The following is a 17552-nucleotide window of genomic DNA, read 5'->3' on the forward strand; positions in this document are numbered from 1 at the left end:
TTTGTGGAGATAATTTTTCCTACATGAGAGTCTTCACGTATGTTATTTTCTCTATCCTCTAACATCTCTATTTTGAATGTGGATAACTCAAGGAACAGAGTTATGATTTGACTAGTGGCAGCACAATGAGCCTAGAACTCAGGTCAGGGGATTTCCAGGCTGTTCTTAGTTAATAAATTGAATTATTTTCTTTAGAATCAGGGTTTATCTGGTTAGCTACTTGGTGTTCATACTTCTGACCATTCACTTTTTTTTGAACACATATTTATTTAGCACCTGTTGTGTACCTGTGCTAGGTTGAGGTAAAAGTGGCAAACAACACAGTCACAGCTTGTGCCTCTGGGAATTCACTGTCTGGTGGAAGATAGAGCCAAATACATAGGGGTAACTGAACACTGAGGTAAATGCGCTGTGGAAGGGGTCAAAGGAAAGAGGATTTTTTTTTTTTTTTGCATTTTTTTTTTAATTGAGTTATTGATAGGTTACAATCTTGTGAAATTTCAATTGTACATTAATGTTTGTCAGTCATGTTGTAGGTGCACCACTTCACCCTTTGTGCCCACCCCCCACCCCACCTTTCACCTGGTATCCACTAAACTGTTCTTGGTCCATAGTTTTAAATTCGGAAAGAGGATTTTTAAGAAGACAGTATGGCGTCTGCAAAGGCTCAGAGGCAAGAGAGCTTAAAGCATTCCTGGAATTGAAAGCACTTGCATATGGGAGGTGATGCATGGCAGGAGCTGATGGTGGAGACATAAGCATGGGTCCGGATCACACTTTCCAGGGAAGGAAGTGTGGGTTTTCTCCTGAGGGCAGTGCTCCTGGCCATATTATAGAGGGTGAAGTGGAGAGGAAGGTAAGATGAGAGGTAGGAAAAACAATTGGCCGGCTTTTATCATAATCTAGGTGAGAGATGATGGCAGCCTGAACTAGTTAGTGAGGTGGACAGTTGAACGGATTCACCAGAGATCTGGGAGGTGGAATAAATGGATTTGGAGATTGCTGGATGAATCAAGAATTCTGCATAGTTTCTGGATTGGGTGACAAGGTGAGTGGTGGTGCCGTTAAAGGAGGTGGAGAACCTAGGAGGTTTGAGGTGAGGTGGAGGAGAGTTCATTACACTAGACTTGATGTGTGGTCTGTCCTCCTGACTAGAGTTTAAGCTTTAGGAGGGTACGGTCTTTGTTACCCCAACCTCCAAAGCTCTGCTTCACACATAGGCACACAATAAACACTCGATGTTGAGTGTGGGGGACCTGTGGAGGAGCTCAGTAGGGAGTTGAACTATGGGTTCAGTGTTTAGGAGTTTGAGACGTGAGATAGCCTGTAATTTTGCTGAGGCACAAATTTGAAGCGTACCTGCTATGAGAATAGATTTATGAGCTAGGGAGTGAGCTGAGTTGAGTGCTGAGCTGTCACATTGCAGGTTTACTTTGCTGTTTTCAATTTATTGTCAAATATGTAGTTAATTGTCATCAATTCACTTGTGGTGAGGGTGGTGCGGATTTCAGTGATGTGGTGGGATTGCTCAGTGAACTCAGCTGGAGAGCTTTTTCAGGCTACACCTGCCTTCAGTGTTCTGATATTCTTGCGTCCCTGTTCACAGCGTGGTGCTGTAGTGCAGTGACTGCCAACCTTTTCAACCATGGGGGTTTCTTGTTAATATCTACTTCTTAAAAAGTGTTTTCTTATCCCTACTCCTGCTTGTGGTGGTACCTCTAATGTCTCTAGGTTGAGAAGACTCCTGTGCTCCTGGGTTTGGTGGCCCCAAAGGGCTCCAGATGAAGAACTTAGCAGAGTCCTTGGGAATGTCAAGGGCCTCCTCTGCTAGGCGTAGTCACTGAGTTCACCACTCAGGCCCCATCAGCGGCTGCTTCTCCAGGGAATCTTAGCCCCCTTCACTGTGCCTGAATGCTTTACATATGTGCTCTAATCATCATCATCACAGCCACCCCATTTTATAGATAGAGATGCTGGAGCTGAAGTGCGTAGTGACTGGTCCAAGGTCAGTGGCAGAGCTGACCCCTCCTCCGTTTGTCTGTATCTCTCTAAGTGTGGAATCAAAGGATCTAATTGAACCTGAACGGAGAACATGAGATTGTGCACATTCCATTGATTTTTCTAAACCTTTAAGCTCCTGGGAAGAATCCTTATCTACATAATTGGAGGCATGCATCTCTCTGGTCCCTTCTTGGCAGGTTCTGATCGGAACTGACTCCATCACAAACTTGCATAAACTGGAGCAGGTGTCTAGCGATGAGGGCATTGGGACCCTGGCAGAGAACCTGCTGGAGGCGCTGCGGGAGCACCCTGATGTGAACAAGAAGATTGATGCGGCCCGCAGGGAGACCCGGGCTGAGAAGAAGCGCATGGCCATGGCGATGAGGCAGAAGGCTCTGGGCACCCTGGGCATGACGGTAATGCCGCTCCCCAAGTCCCATGTTCTTGCCCTCACTGTTGAGGAGCTGGCTGTGGCACAGGCGTTTGTGCTTCAGGACAGAGCTGGGGTTGGGGATGGTGAAGGCGAAGGCTGGACAGGGGGAGGAGGGAGCTAGGTGTGCAGGCACGGTGCTAGGTGCTTCCCCTTCAGTCTTCCCAACAACCCTGAGAGGTGTGACTGTTGTCCCACTATACAGATGAGACTCAGGTTAAATGACTTAACAGGGTCACACAAACGGTGAAAATGATGATGCTATCCATTGTTTGCCTAGGATTTATTTGCCAGGCACTATACTTAGGCACCTTACTTGTAAGATTTTATTTAAGCCCTTATGTGCTTCTATGAGGTTGATGTTATTTTACCCATTTTTCAGATGAACTAATTGAGGCTGAGAGGTGAAGTAAATAGGCCAAGGCACATAACTAATAATCTGTTGACAGGAGTTTGAACTTGGGTCTGTTTGACACCAAGGGCTCTGTGCCGTTTTCTCTGTCCACCCTGGAGGAAGCAATAGTCCTGTCCAAGCCAGCAAACTTGGGTGTCAGCAGTTTTCAACTCCCATGGGAACAGTAAATGAATCATAGTGCAGCAGCCCTTGGCAGCTGAGCCTTGGTATTGCTGGTACAAAGAAAGGGGGCTTTTTTGGTGGCAAGTGGCAACTTGCCAAAGTTCCATCTGGATGGTTTCCTCTGCTTCAGTGGTTCCTGTAGGAAGAGAATAGCAGAAGAATCTGGGTCTTTACCCTCATTAAAGCCAACTAAAGAGATTTCCTTTCGATGCAACAGACCTTTTAGTGTATGTGCAAGGTCAGCCCCGTTCCGAGTGTCCCTGAGCTTGGGTGGGAGCCTGGGTGGAAGTGCCTTTCTCACGTGCTGCCTGGGCTCCCCCTACAGACGAATGAAAAGGGCCAGGTGGTGACCAAGACAGCGCTCCTGAAGCAGATGGAAGAGCTGATTGAGGAGCCAGGCCTCACGTGCTGCATCTGCAGGGAGGGCTACAAGTTCCAGGTACAGCTTGCTGGGCCTGCGTCAGGAGGGCCTGGCCTTGACGGTGCAGCCTGGCCCCTTGCTCTGGTGGCGTCCCTGTCTGGCAGGCCGTTTTGTTCTTAGTGGACCAGGGTCAAGCCTTGCATCTTAGAGCCAGCTGTCCTCTTTAAAGGCAGGAAGGCAAACTGACCTGAGCATTAGTTATCTTTTGAATATTAGTCGTTGTCTTCATCGTCATCATTGACAACGACCACTCATTGGATTCCTTCTGTATCCCAGGCTCTGTGCTCAGAGCTTTATGTAACTGGATAAGTTTATCTTTAAACCTGTAAAAAGCCCCAGTTTCTGAATGAGAAAGCAAAGGTCCATAGCAGAGCCAGAATTTTAGCCCAGCCCTCTCTGACTCCGCACCTGAGCCTTTTAAAATCACACTATCCTGCTTCCATTTAGGACATCTGGAGAGAAGATTAAGACCTTAACTTTGTAGGCTCTGCCAAACTAGATTTACACCTAAAAGGAGCAGAACAGCAAGTGACCTGTTTATTCCCCTGGGGACTTTTTAGGCTCCTCTCCCATTCAGCTTGGATTTACTGCTTAGCACCCAAGCTGTTGAAGGGCAAGTGCCCTGGGCTGCGAGACTTGTAAGTCTGCTGTAACAAGGCTCCTCGGAGCTGCCTGATAAGTTGTGAAAAGCAAGTGACTTATCGAAACGGCACTTTATTCTTCATTTTCAGATAAATGAAGCAGAAAGAAAAGAATGACAGTTCAGACTTATATTGCTGCCTTTCCATCTTCTTAGTTTCACTTGCTCCCCACACTGCTCATTTCGCTAGGGCTGTGCCTGGCCAAGTACATAACCAAGAGTCTGAGGGCTCACCGTCACTCCCTCTTCTGAACACATTCCTCCCCAGGAGTGTTAACACCTGGGGCCCCTCGGCTCTGCTTCACCTCCTTCCAGCGCTTGCTTGGCGTTTTTCTTTTTGATGTTGTCTTTGTAGCCTACGAAGGTCCTGGGCATTTACACCTTCACCAAGCGGGTGGCCTTGGAGGAGGTGGAGAATAAGCCCCGGAAACAGCAGGGCTACAGCACCGTGTCCCACTTCAACATCGTGCACTACGACTGCCATCTGGCCGCCGTCAGGTAGGTCCTGCCTCTTGCTGAGTGACTCCTGCAGTGGGCCTCTCCCGCATGTTGCTTCAGCTCTAGACACCTGTGTTACTTGAGAAGGGAGGGCAGCTTGCCCAAGGCCCTGGACTGGGAGGGCAAGGGACCGCCAGCCCTGAGGTTTTAATGCTGTTCCGTAGTCTCTGGGGTGTAGGGTGTTCAATCTTAAACCGTAGAGGCCCAAGAGCCATTCTTGCCATGTGGCTCGGAAAATACACTTGGCTCTGGCCCCAGGCTGGTGACAGCCATCTGAAGCAGTGAAGATATGGCATTTACCATATCGAGGCTGCAAATGGCTAATCCTCTCTGTCGAGGCAGGAGTGTGGGCTCACTCGCTTCCATAGTGATAGCAAACCCTTCTCTACCCCAACTCACCCAGGCGCCTGCTCACCAAATTAATTCCAGCAGTCACTTGTCTCTGCTCTCCCTGTCCAGGCTGGCTCGAGGCCGGGAAGAGTGGGAGAGCGCTGCCCTTCAGAACGCCAACACCAAGTGCAACGGGCTCCTCCCCGTCTGGGGGCCACACGTCCCCGAGTCGGCTTTTGCTACCTGCTTGGCAAGGTGAGTGTTGAGCGTTTTGCATGGTAGAAAAGAGGGGAATCCCAGGCGACATGGGGGAAGGTCTGCGGTCAGCCCAGCGGTGGTGACACCGTTTCCTGTCACCTTCAGTGGGAGCCCACGTCTCTTTCTCTGCTTCTGGCAGGGGAGCTGGTGGAGCAGAGAGGACCTCTGCTGGGGGAAACCAGCACCCTCAGGGTCTGGTGCGCCGCCTAGGATTTCTAGTTATCTGCTCCCTCTCCATTGTCAGTCTTAGGACCTGAGACACGGGACCCCTGCCTTGACTCTTGAGGCCAGAATTTCCCCGGGTTCACTTCTACAGTATGTGCCTCTGAGTTTGAAGTAGCGAGCACAAATAGTCCAGTGGCGTGGGCGAGTCAGGCTCCCCTCAAGGCCTCCTCCTCCTGAAAGTCCAGAGTAGAGTAGCTAAAGCTTCTCAGAGGGCCTGTCTCTTGCTGATGCCTTGGGGAACGGCGCCCCACCGCCAGGCCTGTTTTACAGCTCAGGGATGTAAAGGTACTTACCATAAAACAGGTGCCTGGCAGTACTAATGGTGAAAATAACAGGCGGCAACATATTGACATGCCTACCGTGTGTTATTATAACATAGCTTCTGCAGATGAAATTGAGGCACAGAGAGGTTGAGGAACTTACTTGAGGTCACACAGTTAATAAGAGGCAGGGCCCAGATAGATGGCGATGTATATTGACATAGAAAAAAACTTGTATTTGAAGGTTGAAGAGATGATTCTCAGGAATAGATAACCTTGTCAGTCAGAATAGATAAGTTCTACATTTCTTCTTCCAAAATGTGGAAGTGCATTTCTACTTTCAGATGCGGCCATGGTAGGTCCTGTGACAATTGTCCATCAAGAAATGGGTCCCCTCAGAACTGGCAGGTTCTCGTCAAAGCTTGGAGAGCATCTCATTCAGTCACGGCAGAAATGAGAATGCCTTCTGCTCTTGTCTTCCTCCTAGGCCCAGCCCTTGTCCTCCACTCTCCCTGTCATTCCTCTAGCCGTTTCTGTAAGCTTTGCCGCCGTCGGGCAGGGAGCTGCCTTCCAAACTGGGTTTTCTGCAGGGAACTGGCTTCTGTTTCAGCGTTTGTTCTCCGTCTCCCTAGGCACAACACTTACCTCCAGGAATGCACAGGCCAGCGGGAGCCCACGTACCAGCTCAATATCCACGACATCAAACTGCTCTTCCTGCGCTTCGCCATGGAGCAGTCGTTCAGCGCGGACACCGGCGGCGGCGGCCGGGAGAGCAACATCCACCTGATCCCGTACATCATTCACACTGTGCTTTACGTCCTGAACACGTCAGTATCTCGCATCCTACTGGCCGGCCCACCCTCTGTCCTTCTCCCCAAGATCTCCCAGCTTGTCCATATCTGCCCCAGTTAGTTCCAGCGCAGATGTCTGACCTAAGGCAGCCTTGACTGAAGTAGGAATGTGCATCTGCGGCTTTTTGGTGACTTCCTTTCTAAAACTGTCCCATCTCCCACCATGAGCAGCCAAGGGCTGCATCCTCGGACTGACCTGCAGCCAGGAGGGGAGCAGGGATGGGGAGAAGCCAGACCATGGACCCTTCCACATTGATGTAACCTCTGCTTCTACTCGCGGGACCCGTTCTCTTGAGTGGGGGAGGCCGTGGGCTGGAGCTGTACAGTCACTGTGAAGGCGCACAGATTCTTACGGCTGAGGGTTTCACAGCTAGGGATCCGCAGAACCAAGGACCGTTTCATAAGGGGAAACTGGACTTGCCATCCCTGTTGTCCTGTCAGTGAGTAATGCTTCTGGCAAGGGTGAGAGGAGAAGGGGGTGTTGCCGATTCTCTGGGAAAGTCAACTGAGAAGGAGGGCAGCCAGGAAAGAACAGATTTTTATTTTTGCCGTATGTACATTATGGAACACTTAGTTTGATCCCTACAAGTGTAATTTTAAAGACGCACTTAGCGTGTAGAGAAGAATATTCTTTCATCTCGCCGCAGATTTTGAAAGCAAATCAAGAGGTTTTGTGTACTTTAGCTTTTAGATTTGATTTAAATGGCTTTTAGACCCCATCTCCTAGCAAGACTCTTAGAAAGTTCGGGCAGAGAATTGACAGGCTGTGTATAGTTCACCCAAGGTGGCTGCAGTTCAGTTTAGGCTACAGGACAGTGTTTCTTGTCCCTTCTGGTCTTTTCTCTGTAAGAGTATTATTTTCTCCTTCCCTCCCATTTTCTTGTGAGATAAAAGGCTGACCTCAAGACTGCAGGCGTCGTTGTTAAAAAGATGCACAGACAGGTCTCCATCAGTGCGTTACATCATCTGCTGAGCTGTTTAGACTGTCAGAAGACACACCTGCGTCGCTGACGGCACACATGTCCCACTATCTCAGCTGTGCTTCAGGCCTGAGCCGTGCTAGTTACCATTGTTTGTGGGCCTTTGACAGAGCCCTTGGCTTTGCAGGGACATGTCTCCTTGGCAGGCATGGGGTAGAGTGGATTGCTTCATTCTCCAGGAAGACAAGCAGACCCAGAGAGGCAGCATGATTGCCCAGCAGAATAGAACCGGTGACTTAAGTGTCACTGGGTTTCTCAAATGCCAGACATTTGTAACTCATGCTCCGTCCCTTAGCTGGAGAGGGAGTTGGCTGGATCCTGGTTATCTTGGTCAGTTAGAGGCTGACCCAGAAGCTTCACAGAGAGGCACTCTTTGCCAGCTACAGACTGCTTCCCTAGCTAGTCGTCTCACACTGGTGTGAGCTTGATCACAGGGTGGCTAGGTAAGGGAGGGCTAGCCGATTTTGGTGTAACATTTGTATATAAAGGCAAGGATGTCACACCATGCGTCAGAGCAGAGTTGAGCAGGTCCTGCAGTGGCAGAAAGCTTCTGATTCCCAGTTCTGGGAAGTCAAGTAGAGTATCCTCATGTGTTCCATCCGTGCCTGTTCTTCAGGGAGCGGAAGGAAGCAGGTGGCTTTGCACCTTCCCCTCCTGTTTCCCCACAGTCCAGTGTCTGCCGGCGCCATCTGCTGACCTGGTAATTTTGATTCTAAGGGCTGCCAGTGTTGCGTCTTGTTTGTTTTTCCCCAACAGAGTTAGGCTAGGGCATCAGGCACTCTTGGCCTGAGAGCACCATCCAGGTTCTAAGGAGAGAGTGTCGCCAGAGATGTATGACCAGGAAGGACTCAGTGATCTCTCAGTGCCAATTCAGTGACCGCTAGTCAAAGCTGTGTCATGGAGGGAAGATGGAAAGTTAACGATGGATAGGCTGTGGAGCCAGACCGCCTGCCTTCGAAGCCCAGTTCCTTCACTCCCCAGTGTGTGACTTTGGGCAAAGTATTTATTTTCTCTGTACTGTGGTTTCCTGGTCTGTAAAATTGGGGTAGTGCTAGTCCCTGTCTCTTAGGGTCATTGTGGGGATTAAATGAGATAATCCATATAAAGCTTTTCGAACAGTGCTTGGCATTGTATGCTCATCATTATCACTGTAGTTTAGGCAAGAGCAGGAACAAGAAGCCGTGCTTGCCTGGAAGGAACTGTTCTAATGAAGGAGAGAGGACACAGATACAGAAGAAAACAAACCAAAATAGCCCAGGGACGGAACCAGATGTGAATGCAATGTGAACAAGTTAGCTATAATGGGTCTACATGGAGTAAGGGAGAAGGCAGGCTGTGGGCTCCGAGTCAGGGATTCTGGACTCACATCAGCTCCATTACTTACTGGCTTGGTGACTGGGCAAGTCATTCCACTTTTCTGGGCTTCAGATACCATGGTAAGAAGGTGCTAGCCGTCACCTTCCAGAGTGGTTAGGACACTGCGATGGCAGAGTGTTCGTGAATGTGCCTGACACCTGCAGGGTGCTCGAGAATCGGTAGTTGTTTGGAATTGTGTTGGAGCTGAGCTCACGGGGTGGGGAGGGCAAGGAAGATGCCCACCACAACGGGCTTGGAAGGGGAAGCAGCACGTAGCTTGCCAGGGAGGAGGTGGGAGGGGTCGTCCAGGATGGGCAGGAAGCTTCAGTGATCCAAGTGTTCAAGAAACTTGAGAAATTGAGCAAACCCTCCTCCCGTCTTGCTGCTGGTGCCCGGCTTCTACCCTGGTTTCATCCTGCCCCTTTTGTTCCAGAACCCGAGCAACTTCCCGAGAGGAGAAGAACCTCCAGGGCTTTCTGGAGCAGCCCAAGGAGAAGTGGGTGGAGAGTGCCTTTGAAGTGGATGGGCCGCACTATTTCATAGTCCTGGCCCTTCACGTCCTGCCCCCTGAGAAGTGGAGAGCCACACGTGTGGAAATCCTGCGGAGGCTGCTGGTGACCTCTCAGGCCCGGGCAGTGGCTCCAGGGGGAGCCACCAGGTCAGTGCTTGCTTCAGGAAGCCGTGTTCTGGGCTGCCTGTTGCCTGGGTTATGTAGTCCCAGGGTATTTAAAAGCTGCCTAGCAGCATCTGCGTGCTCACTGAAGGTGTGCTCATTTGACTTGGTAATTGACCCTGACCCTTCTCAGTCTATCATGCTGAGAGTCTGGGTGCGATGGCTGGCAGATGCCTGGCCACCTCTGGGTCTGGTGTTCAGCCACTAGAAAGGTGGAGCCGGCTTACCTCTGTGGAAAATTTCAGAGAGGAAGCCAGCCAGGCTCAGGGTGGAACTACTGACAGGAGAATTTTGGCCAGCAGGGGCTGAGATGGCTAACCAGGTCTCCCCAGTGTTGCTGGTCTGGGCATAAACTAGGAGAACTTCTGCATAGCTATGCTTGGGGATTTTCTGTTCTGATCATTAAAAGCTCGTCACCTCTCTCCTTAGTCACATTCCTATCCCATCTGTCCCACGTTCCATGAACCTTTCTTCCTCTCTTATTCCTGCGGACACCTCCCAAAGAAGGAATGGCGTTTCAGGAAGGAAGTGGTCTTTGTGCTCATGACCTTGCTGTGAGTTGGGTCATATGGCAGGTGTCTTGAGAGGAACAACAGCAAACAACAGCTACAAGCCCTCTGAGAGGACCACATGGATTGCCACAGGCTGAGTGGACTCGTGGACACCACTCTTGGATCATAGTGGCCCCGTGCAGTCTCTGCCCACCTGGGCTACCGGGGAGGGTATGGGTTTGTCGGCTTGCCTCTGCCGCTCGAAGGAAGTCTGCTTCACTTCTGGAAGATTGGTCCCTGTGAGTCTGCTTTCAGTGGGGTCCGAGGGAACATTTCCATACTTGTAGGCCAAAAAGGGAGCAGAGGGGAGCTTTCAGGTCCCTGATGATGACAGACCAAGTGGAAACAGCCATGTGCCTGAATTGGCACACCTGGTGTCTTCCCCTCCATCAGCTCTGATGTATCAAGCATTGCTAGTCTCAGGTGCCTCACGCCCCCAGGTGGGAGCTCTACTGTTGAACCTGGCCAGTACAGGTTCTTTTGTAGAGTTGGCGGGGGGCAGCGGGGGTGGGGGGGACACGGGCAAGTCTTATTAGATTTGTACCTAACCCCTGTCCCCGTTCCAGACACAGCGCTTTCCGGTGTTTCCCAAGAGTCGGAAGCATTAATAGTTAACTAGCTGCTAGAAATCAAAAGTTAGATGTAGAGGGTAGCAAGGTGTCGATGAGCCAGGCTCAGCCTGCATCCGTAGCACATACAGTGGCTGTTGACTGGGCACAGGGTCTCGGTGGCAGGGGTGAAATTTCAACCCACAGGAGCTGTTTTGTTTTCGTTTAGGAGACCAAAATTCATTACTGTTCCGGGCAGTTAAGGAAAAGCTGATTTGGTCACAGCTTAATTAGGAAATCCAGGGTGAGCTCTACTCGTGAGTTGCCATTTTCTCTGTAGTAGTTTAGTCACCTTTACTAATTAGCCTTAAATAATTAAGTTGGGCTGGGCCACTCAAGATTCCTCCTTAGCACAGCAAAACAGTCCCAGAGAAGGACCAAACCTGGCGTGGTTGGGGGCTTGAGTGGGGTGTGTCTGAAACAGACTGCAGGGGTGCTGGGTGCCAGCACAGTATTGGGGTGCCCTCCCAGGAGAGACCATGGCTGGAAGGACATTTGAAGGTTGTCCTCCTGCTGGTTGGGGCAGCGTCACTGGAGCAGACTTTGTCCTAAGTCCATTATAGGGTGGGAGGCAGTAGCAGATACACGACAATGGAGCTCTAGGAACATGCACACAAGATGTTGACCTCTTCTGCTTGTTTTACATTTTGGAAAAAAAGGTCCTCTGCCAGGAACTTGTAAGTATTTAAGCCTGGGACTTTCTTAGGCTTTTGTCAGAGCCTTATCTGTTACCTTGTATGCCAGCATGTAGAACTGCAAAGAAATGGATTACCGTCCTCATCCACAGGCCCGCCTTACAGTGATTTTCACTTTAGGCTGCAGCATCTTCACACATGGCAGGTGGGGAGAAAGTAGGTGTTTCGGAGGATGTTGGGGTAGAGGGAGGGTATGGGAAGCATATTTTAGCAAATGGAATTGTCTTATTTTACTTTACTTTTGTTAATGAATTGAGCATTACTGAATGCAGATATGGATGGCCTGTCCCGTGGCGGGCCGTCCCTTCACTTGAGGCCCGTACAGTGAAGTTCAGCCTCTATAATGACATCTCTGCTTGTTTCATTTTTATGATTCTTACATATACACATGCATGTGCACTCACACGTTTTAATACTAAATTCTAGTCCCTTTAGTTATGAGCTCTGTTCTAAGGTGTAGACTGTCCATGACAAGGGTTCACCCAGCCTTCATTTGCCGGTTACAGATGTGAAGGCAGTTTGCCACCAAAACGTCTTAGAGACTTGGGCAGTAGACACCGAACCCCAGCACCAGTATTCCACTCGCTGTGCACGGGGGAGTCTGGTCTTTTTGTGTTTCACAGTGGCTCTTCCTGGTTTAACCATTCCTCACACCAGGAGTGTCTGCCGAGAAGGCAGTGGACGTTGTCACAGACAGCCCCCGGGATTCCAAGGGACTGACTCGTCTTTAATCCTAAGCTGAATCACTGGATTAAGCAGAGATGATGCTGGTTAGAAACAAAGGGGTGAGGTGAGCAGCTCCAGGATTATCCAGGATTTAGAATGTGTCGGGGAGGTTATATCCTCCATCCCAGATGTTACTATTGCTCAACACGTTTTCCACCAGCTTGCTGTTTTTAACATGGCACATGGATGACGAATTACTATATTTGGCTAGTTTAGGTCTGCTGAGTAAAAATTTTCCCAGTGGGAATGTGAAGACTGAAGTTGGCTTTGTTTCCTGCTTCATATGAGGTCTTGTCAATCCAGGAGCTGGTGTTGGGGAGGAGCCCGGGAAACACGGTCTCCTGGGCATCTGTTTAAGGCTGTATTCGGTTGCCATGCTGCAACTTCCATCTCCCCTCTTCTGGTTTACCCTGATCTGGAGGGAGTCAGTACTAATGATGAGCATTTCATGGGACGGTTTGTAGTAGATAAGCCGCGGGGTCCAGGGCTTCAGAAGTGCTTGCCCACAGATGCTGTTTCCCGAGAAGATAGGCAGGTGGCCGGAGTGAGTGATGCATAGATTCCTGTGGCTCTCCCCTTGCTCCCAGGATGCTCTGCTCTGTCCTTGTAAGTGCCCTTCCAGGGTCTTCGTGGGTATGGAGTTTGGTTTTCTCTTCCAGGCTGACAGACAAGGCAGTGAAGGACTACTCTGCTTACCGCTCTTCCCTTCTCTTCTGGGCCCTGGTCGATCTCATTTACAACATGTTTAAGGTAAGGATCCATCGTGGGCTCAGCTGGTTTCTGCCAGGGTGTAAGATAACCTGTGCCGCTGGCTCTGCCCCTGCCTCGGCTGCCGCATGGCCGCTCCTCCGCTGACCTGTCCTGAGAAACAGGCTGAATGTGCCCTGAGAAGGGTCTACCCTGTAGCTTAGACCCCACGTCTGTGATGTACACTTGTGGCCAAGATCCCTCCTGCCGCCTGCTGCACACACCCTTCTCCAGGCAGCTCTTCCTCCCGAGTCCCCCTGGTTTGCTCCCTCCCCTCTGTCTGCAGAAGCTCCATTGCCCTGTGTGCCTGTGACGTGCTCCAGCCCAGCTTGTGATGGGGCCTCCTCTCTGCCTTGAGAGAGTCAGAGGGCTGGGGGGTGGTTCCTTTTATAGTCTCAATGGAATGGCTCAATTGAAGATGTTGATGATTCCTTCTCTTTGGGAAATGCAGATGTGAAGGATGTAGGGAGGCAAGAACGCAGTCGCCTGTTGTGGCTTGTAGGTTCCCGTGAAGCAGTGTGTAATCAAGGGGCTGTAAGAGGAACTGAATGAAATTTTGTTGTTCCTGGAAGCAAAACATCCTCCAGGGAAAACTTTGATGTCTATGGGAGGGCTCTCTTTTCCCTGGATTGGAATGGCCTGACGGTCTTGAGGCGTTAAGTAATCCTTCCTCTGGGCCTGTCTCCTGTTGGTTCTTGTAGAAGGTGCCTACCAGCAACACAGAGGGAGGCTGGTCCTGCTCTCTAGCGGAATACATCCGCCACAACGACATGCCCATCTACGAAGCTGCTGACAAAGCCCTGAAGACCTTCCAGGAGGAGTTCATGCCAGTGGAGACCTTCTCGGAGTTCCTCGACGTGGCTGGTCAGTGTCAAGGTTTTATCTTCCAAAGATCTTCTGCAGTCAAACCCATGTCTGTCTGAGTGGGGCTGGCCATAGCACTTTCACCCTCACGTGCCAGCAGAGACAGGCGGGAACCAGCCCGTGGGCCACCACCAGGAGGTCTGGGAGAGATGTGTAAGCCCCGGTGCTTGTGACGAGAGTAGCAGCTCCAGCATGTGTTGTGTACACTCTACACCCCAGGCCCTCTGCTGCTCATTGTGCATGCATTTCCCAGTCCACGAGACACCCCTGTTATGGGGTAGGAACTGTGGTTATCCCCACTTTACAGATGGGGTAACTGAGGCTTTGGAGATGAAATAAGTTTCTAACAGGGCAAAGCTAGAAAATTGGTAAAGCCTCTTTGATTGCTGGTTTTTATGACAGTTCAGAGAATTATCACGGACCTTACCTGTCTTCCTTCTGCCTCTTGGGGACTGAGGTCTCCTAGTCACTGCTGCTCCCGGGCAGGCGTGGGAGATTGCAACTCTCATTCTTAAGATAAATGGTAAATATCGGAACAGAGCAAAGAGCATCTCTGATTGTAACAATAGGGCAGCACTTTGAATTGGTGCCCTATGCGGTGTCTTCAGACCACCCCTCGTCCTGCAGCTAGTAGGAATGAAGTTCACTGTTCTCACCTGTGTGTGGAGTCTTTATGCAACAGGTTTGTTATCCTGATTGCAAGCACATTACAATTTGTTTGGATTTTGTAACCAAGCATCAGGTGATAGCAGGGGGAGGTGACTTGGGCCGATGCCTGGGACAGTCCACCTAGGATTAAGAATTTAGTGCCCTCTCAGGTGGTGGGCACCGCTGTTTTGCAGTCCCCGTCACTGCCGTCCTTTCTGAGGTGAGGCTCCCAGAGCCAAGGCAGAGGTGACCGAACCCACCTAATGCTGTTGGGAGATGTTTACTTCTCCCTGATGGTCACTGTGGGAATTCTGTGAAGTATAAAGAAGCAGGAAAAAAGTTCTCCGCTGATCCCACTGTCAGAGAAAGCCTCTATTAGCACTTTTCCTGTCTGTCTGCATCCTCTGGGAACTAAACCCTCAAAGGTCTGAGGTTGATGCTCTGTGAATTCTTGTCTCCTCCCAGCTCAGCGCCAACCGATGGAGTTTCTCAAAAAGCCCAGGGGCTTCCAGTTTGGCCGTCTTTCGCAGTGGCCTCACTGGAAGCTGTGAACCTGGGTGGGCCTTCACGGGCCTCGTGCCTCCGCATTAGCGACAGTCAGTGTTAGCGCCGCTCCCCTCCGCTTCCCCGTGAACTTCACTGACTCGTCACTGCTCCCACGAGCATCTTTTCACCCTAGGCATTTTACCTTAACTACGCTCCTTGCCTTCGTTCCAGAAAGTGACCCCTGACTGAGAGCAGGTAGCCTGTGTGTTTGTGTCCTCAGTGCTGAGCACCGTGCCTGTCCCCCGTGGGTCTGCTGGATGTCTGAACAGACTGTCAATATGAATGCAGGGGTCCGAGTAAGAGGAGGAGGAGGTTGGCAGGCAAGGAAGGCGTTCTCCTCGGTTCAGGGCTTCGCGTCAGCCCTGGAGCTGGTGGCAGCCCTGGCCTGAAGCAGGGGAGAGCGAGAGCCGTTGGGGGGCCTCTGTGGCCTTCCCTCTGAGGCCAGGTTTTACAGCGTGACTTTGTTTAAACTGGAGAAAATCTCACAACATCAGATGCACCCTACTCAAATGCAACGACAGAACGCCTCCCCAAACCCGCCCGCGATGGTCGGTGCCACTCCTCCTCCGTTAGTGCAGACGCTGCAGAGAGGGCACCAGGCCTTGGGGTTGACAGCTCCACATTGGTTAAATGTGAGCACCCTGCTTGGTGACGGAGGGGCAGGGGCCACCGGGGACCTGATGCCGACTGAGCACCTTCTGTGCGCTGGGCACTTTCACATTCATGGCCTCACTTAATCCCCATAGTAACATAACAAGGATTTGTCGCTGTCCCTATTTGATAGGTGAGGTAACAGAGCTCCTGAGCTCTAGCAGCTTGCTTGAGGCCCAGGGACTAGTGGTTGGGTCGAAGCTCAGAGGAGTCCTCTGCTCTGCTCCTCCTAGCCTCTAGAGCAGTGGGATATTAACCTTTCTTTGGTCCTATATCCCCTTGAGGGTACGCTGACGGCTGTGGACACTCTCCCTCTGCAAGACCCCCCTCCATTTGGCACACGGTTATCAGCGGACTCACAGACTCCCTGCAGTGGTCTCTGGACCCGGGTTTAGAACCTCTGCTCCAGGGAGATTGTGAGGCTGGCCTCTGCCACTTTAGTGCTTTACCTCAGGCAGCAGCGCCTGGTTCCAGAGCACGACTCCTCTTCCACGTGAGAGTGTTTGCTTGGTGACTGGCCCCCTAGTCATGCTGATCTTCAGGGAGCGCCCGTGTTGGGGCTTGTTGGAGCACAGTGTGTTCTCTGCGTGGATGCGGCAGCCGTGACTCAGTGGGGCTGGGGGCTGTGCGTGCCTGCTCCTAACCAACCTCTGTCTCTGTGTTCCAGGTCTCTTATCAGAAATCACTGATCCAGAGAGCTTCCTGAAGGACTTGTTGAACTCGGTCCCCTGACCATCACATGGAAACTGCGGCTGACAAAGACTGAGGCTAGCTTGCCTTCCGTCCCTCTGTGTTCTTCCCTCCTGCGCGTTGATCCCCCAACGGGATGCTGCATCGTTACCCCTGCCTCCTCCCCGCCCTCGTTTCTTCTTGGAATGGCTTGGGGTTTTTAGGCTTCCTGTTTTATCTTGTGTGTGTGGTGCACTAGCTGTGAAGTTGTCTGTAACCCCAGCCATTGAAGGACCTGTACATACCTAGGAGCCACGAGTTGTCCTGGCCACCCTAATACTTGAGCGTGCCCCTCTGGAGAAATAAACGAATGACTTAATGCGCATTGAGAAAGAAGGTGTCGACTCTTGCTTAGACCCGTCCGTAGTGACACTGCACAGACGTTCCCTGACTGCACAGCCCTTACGGTATCCGCACAGGACTGATGTGTCAGAATTGCTGTCTCTGGGCCTCTTGTCAGCACCAAATGGAGCCTGTCTGCTCTTGGCCAGCAAGTTGGGGCACCAAGTTTGATAGCTCTGATCGTTCCTCAGACAAACCCCTTGGCTTCTTAGTTTTTTGGTCTTAAGAGCTGGAACCCAAAGACACGTGGAGCCTGACGGTTTTCTAGTCCTTGGCTGAAGGCAGGCTCCGTACAGTAGGGCATCGCCTTCCTATACAGAGGCATTTGACGTGTCGCTGCTGCGCCATGTGAGGAGGCCTCGGGGCCAACTTTAGAAAAATGAGTAGCTGCCCTTTACTGAGTGCCTTCTCTCTGCTGGGCACCCAGGGTGTGTGTTATTCCTAGTCTTTCTAATAACCTGCAAGAGAGGACCTGTAGACTAGCGTCACTTGCCCAGGGCCACCCAGCCAGGGGCTGCCAGAGCTACAGCTGTGTGCCTGTGAAGCCGTGGCCTGAGCCACTATGGCTGCTGCTTCTGGGGGCCTTGAGCCCTGCTTCCCCGTGCTGGGGGCCGTGGCCCTCTAGCTGGTGAGGCAGCATGACTCCTCAGAGCCTCCCCCCAGATTTTAGGGCAGGGCTGGCCCAGGTAGCATGTGCGGGCGAGCTTGCCAGTGGTCATCCCCTTTTGTTCTCCGTGCGCTGCTCTGCCAACTGCTTCTCCGAGTGGCAGCCTCCTCTATCTCAGTGTCTAGTTTATGGGGCTCCATCCTCAGGCCAGACCATTTGGGACAGGAGGTTCCTCTGGACCCTTTAGGAGACTGCCACAGCTAAGACTTCGTGTCCCTTCCCCAGAGCCCCTGACCAGGCACCCACGAGCAGGCATGAGTGTCATGCTTGGGGCTAAG

The 17552-nt window shown here is 51.3% G+C and overlaps 1 protein-coding gene across 16 annotated transcripts in view; it reads left to right on the forward strand.

The window, feature by feature from the left end:
- UBR4 (ubiquitin protein ligase E3 component n-recognin 4) overlaps positions 1-16598 on the forward strand; it is a 127647-nt gene extending 111049 nt beyond the window's left edge. For all 16 annotated transcript variants that reach the window (XM_070260831.1, XM_070260832.1, XM_070260840.1 and 13 more), the window contains 9 exons: positions 2199-2417; positions 3334-3447; positions 4425-4567; positions 5027-5152; positions 6273-6467; positions 9261-9485; positions 12740-12830; positions 13529-13691; positions 16204-16598. In XM_070260831.1, coding sequence (XP_070116932.1) covers positions 2199-2417; positions 3334-3447; positions 4425-4567; positions 5027-5152; positions 6273-6467; positions 9261-9485; positions 12740-12830; positions 13529-13691; positions 16204-16268 — 1341 coding nt within the window. In that variant the 3' untranslated portion in view covers positions 16269-16598. The remainder of the gene's footprint in view (positions 1-2198; positions 2418-3333; positions 3448-4424; positions 4568-5026; positions 5153-6272; positions 6468-9260; positions 9486-12739; positions 12831-13528; positions 13692-16203) is intronic.
- The last annotated feature ends 954 nt before the right edge of the window (positions 16599-17552 follow it).

Source organism: Equus caballus, chromosome 2 (genome assembly GCF_041296265.1).
Source record: "Equus caballus isolate H_3958 breed thoroughbred chromosome 2, TB-T2T, whole genome shotgun sequence".
NCBI classification, from domain to species: Eukaryota; Metazoa; Chordata; class Mammalia; order Perissodactyla; family Equidae; genus Equus; species Equus caballus.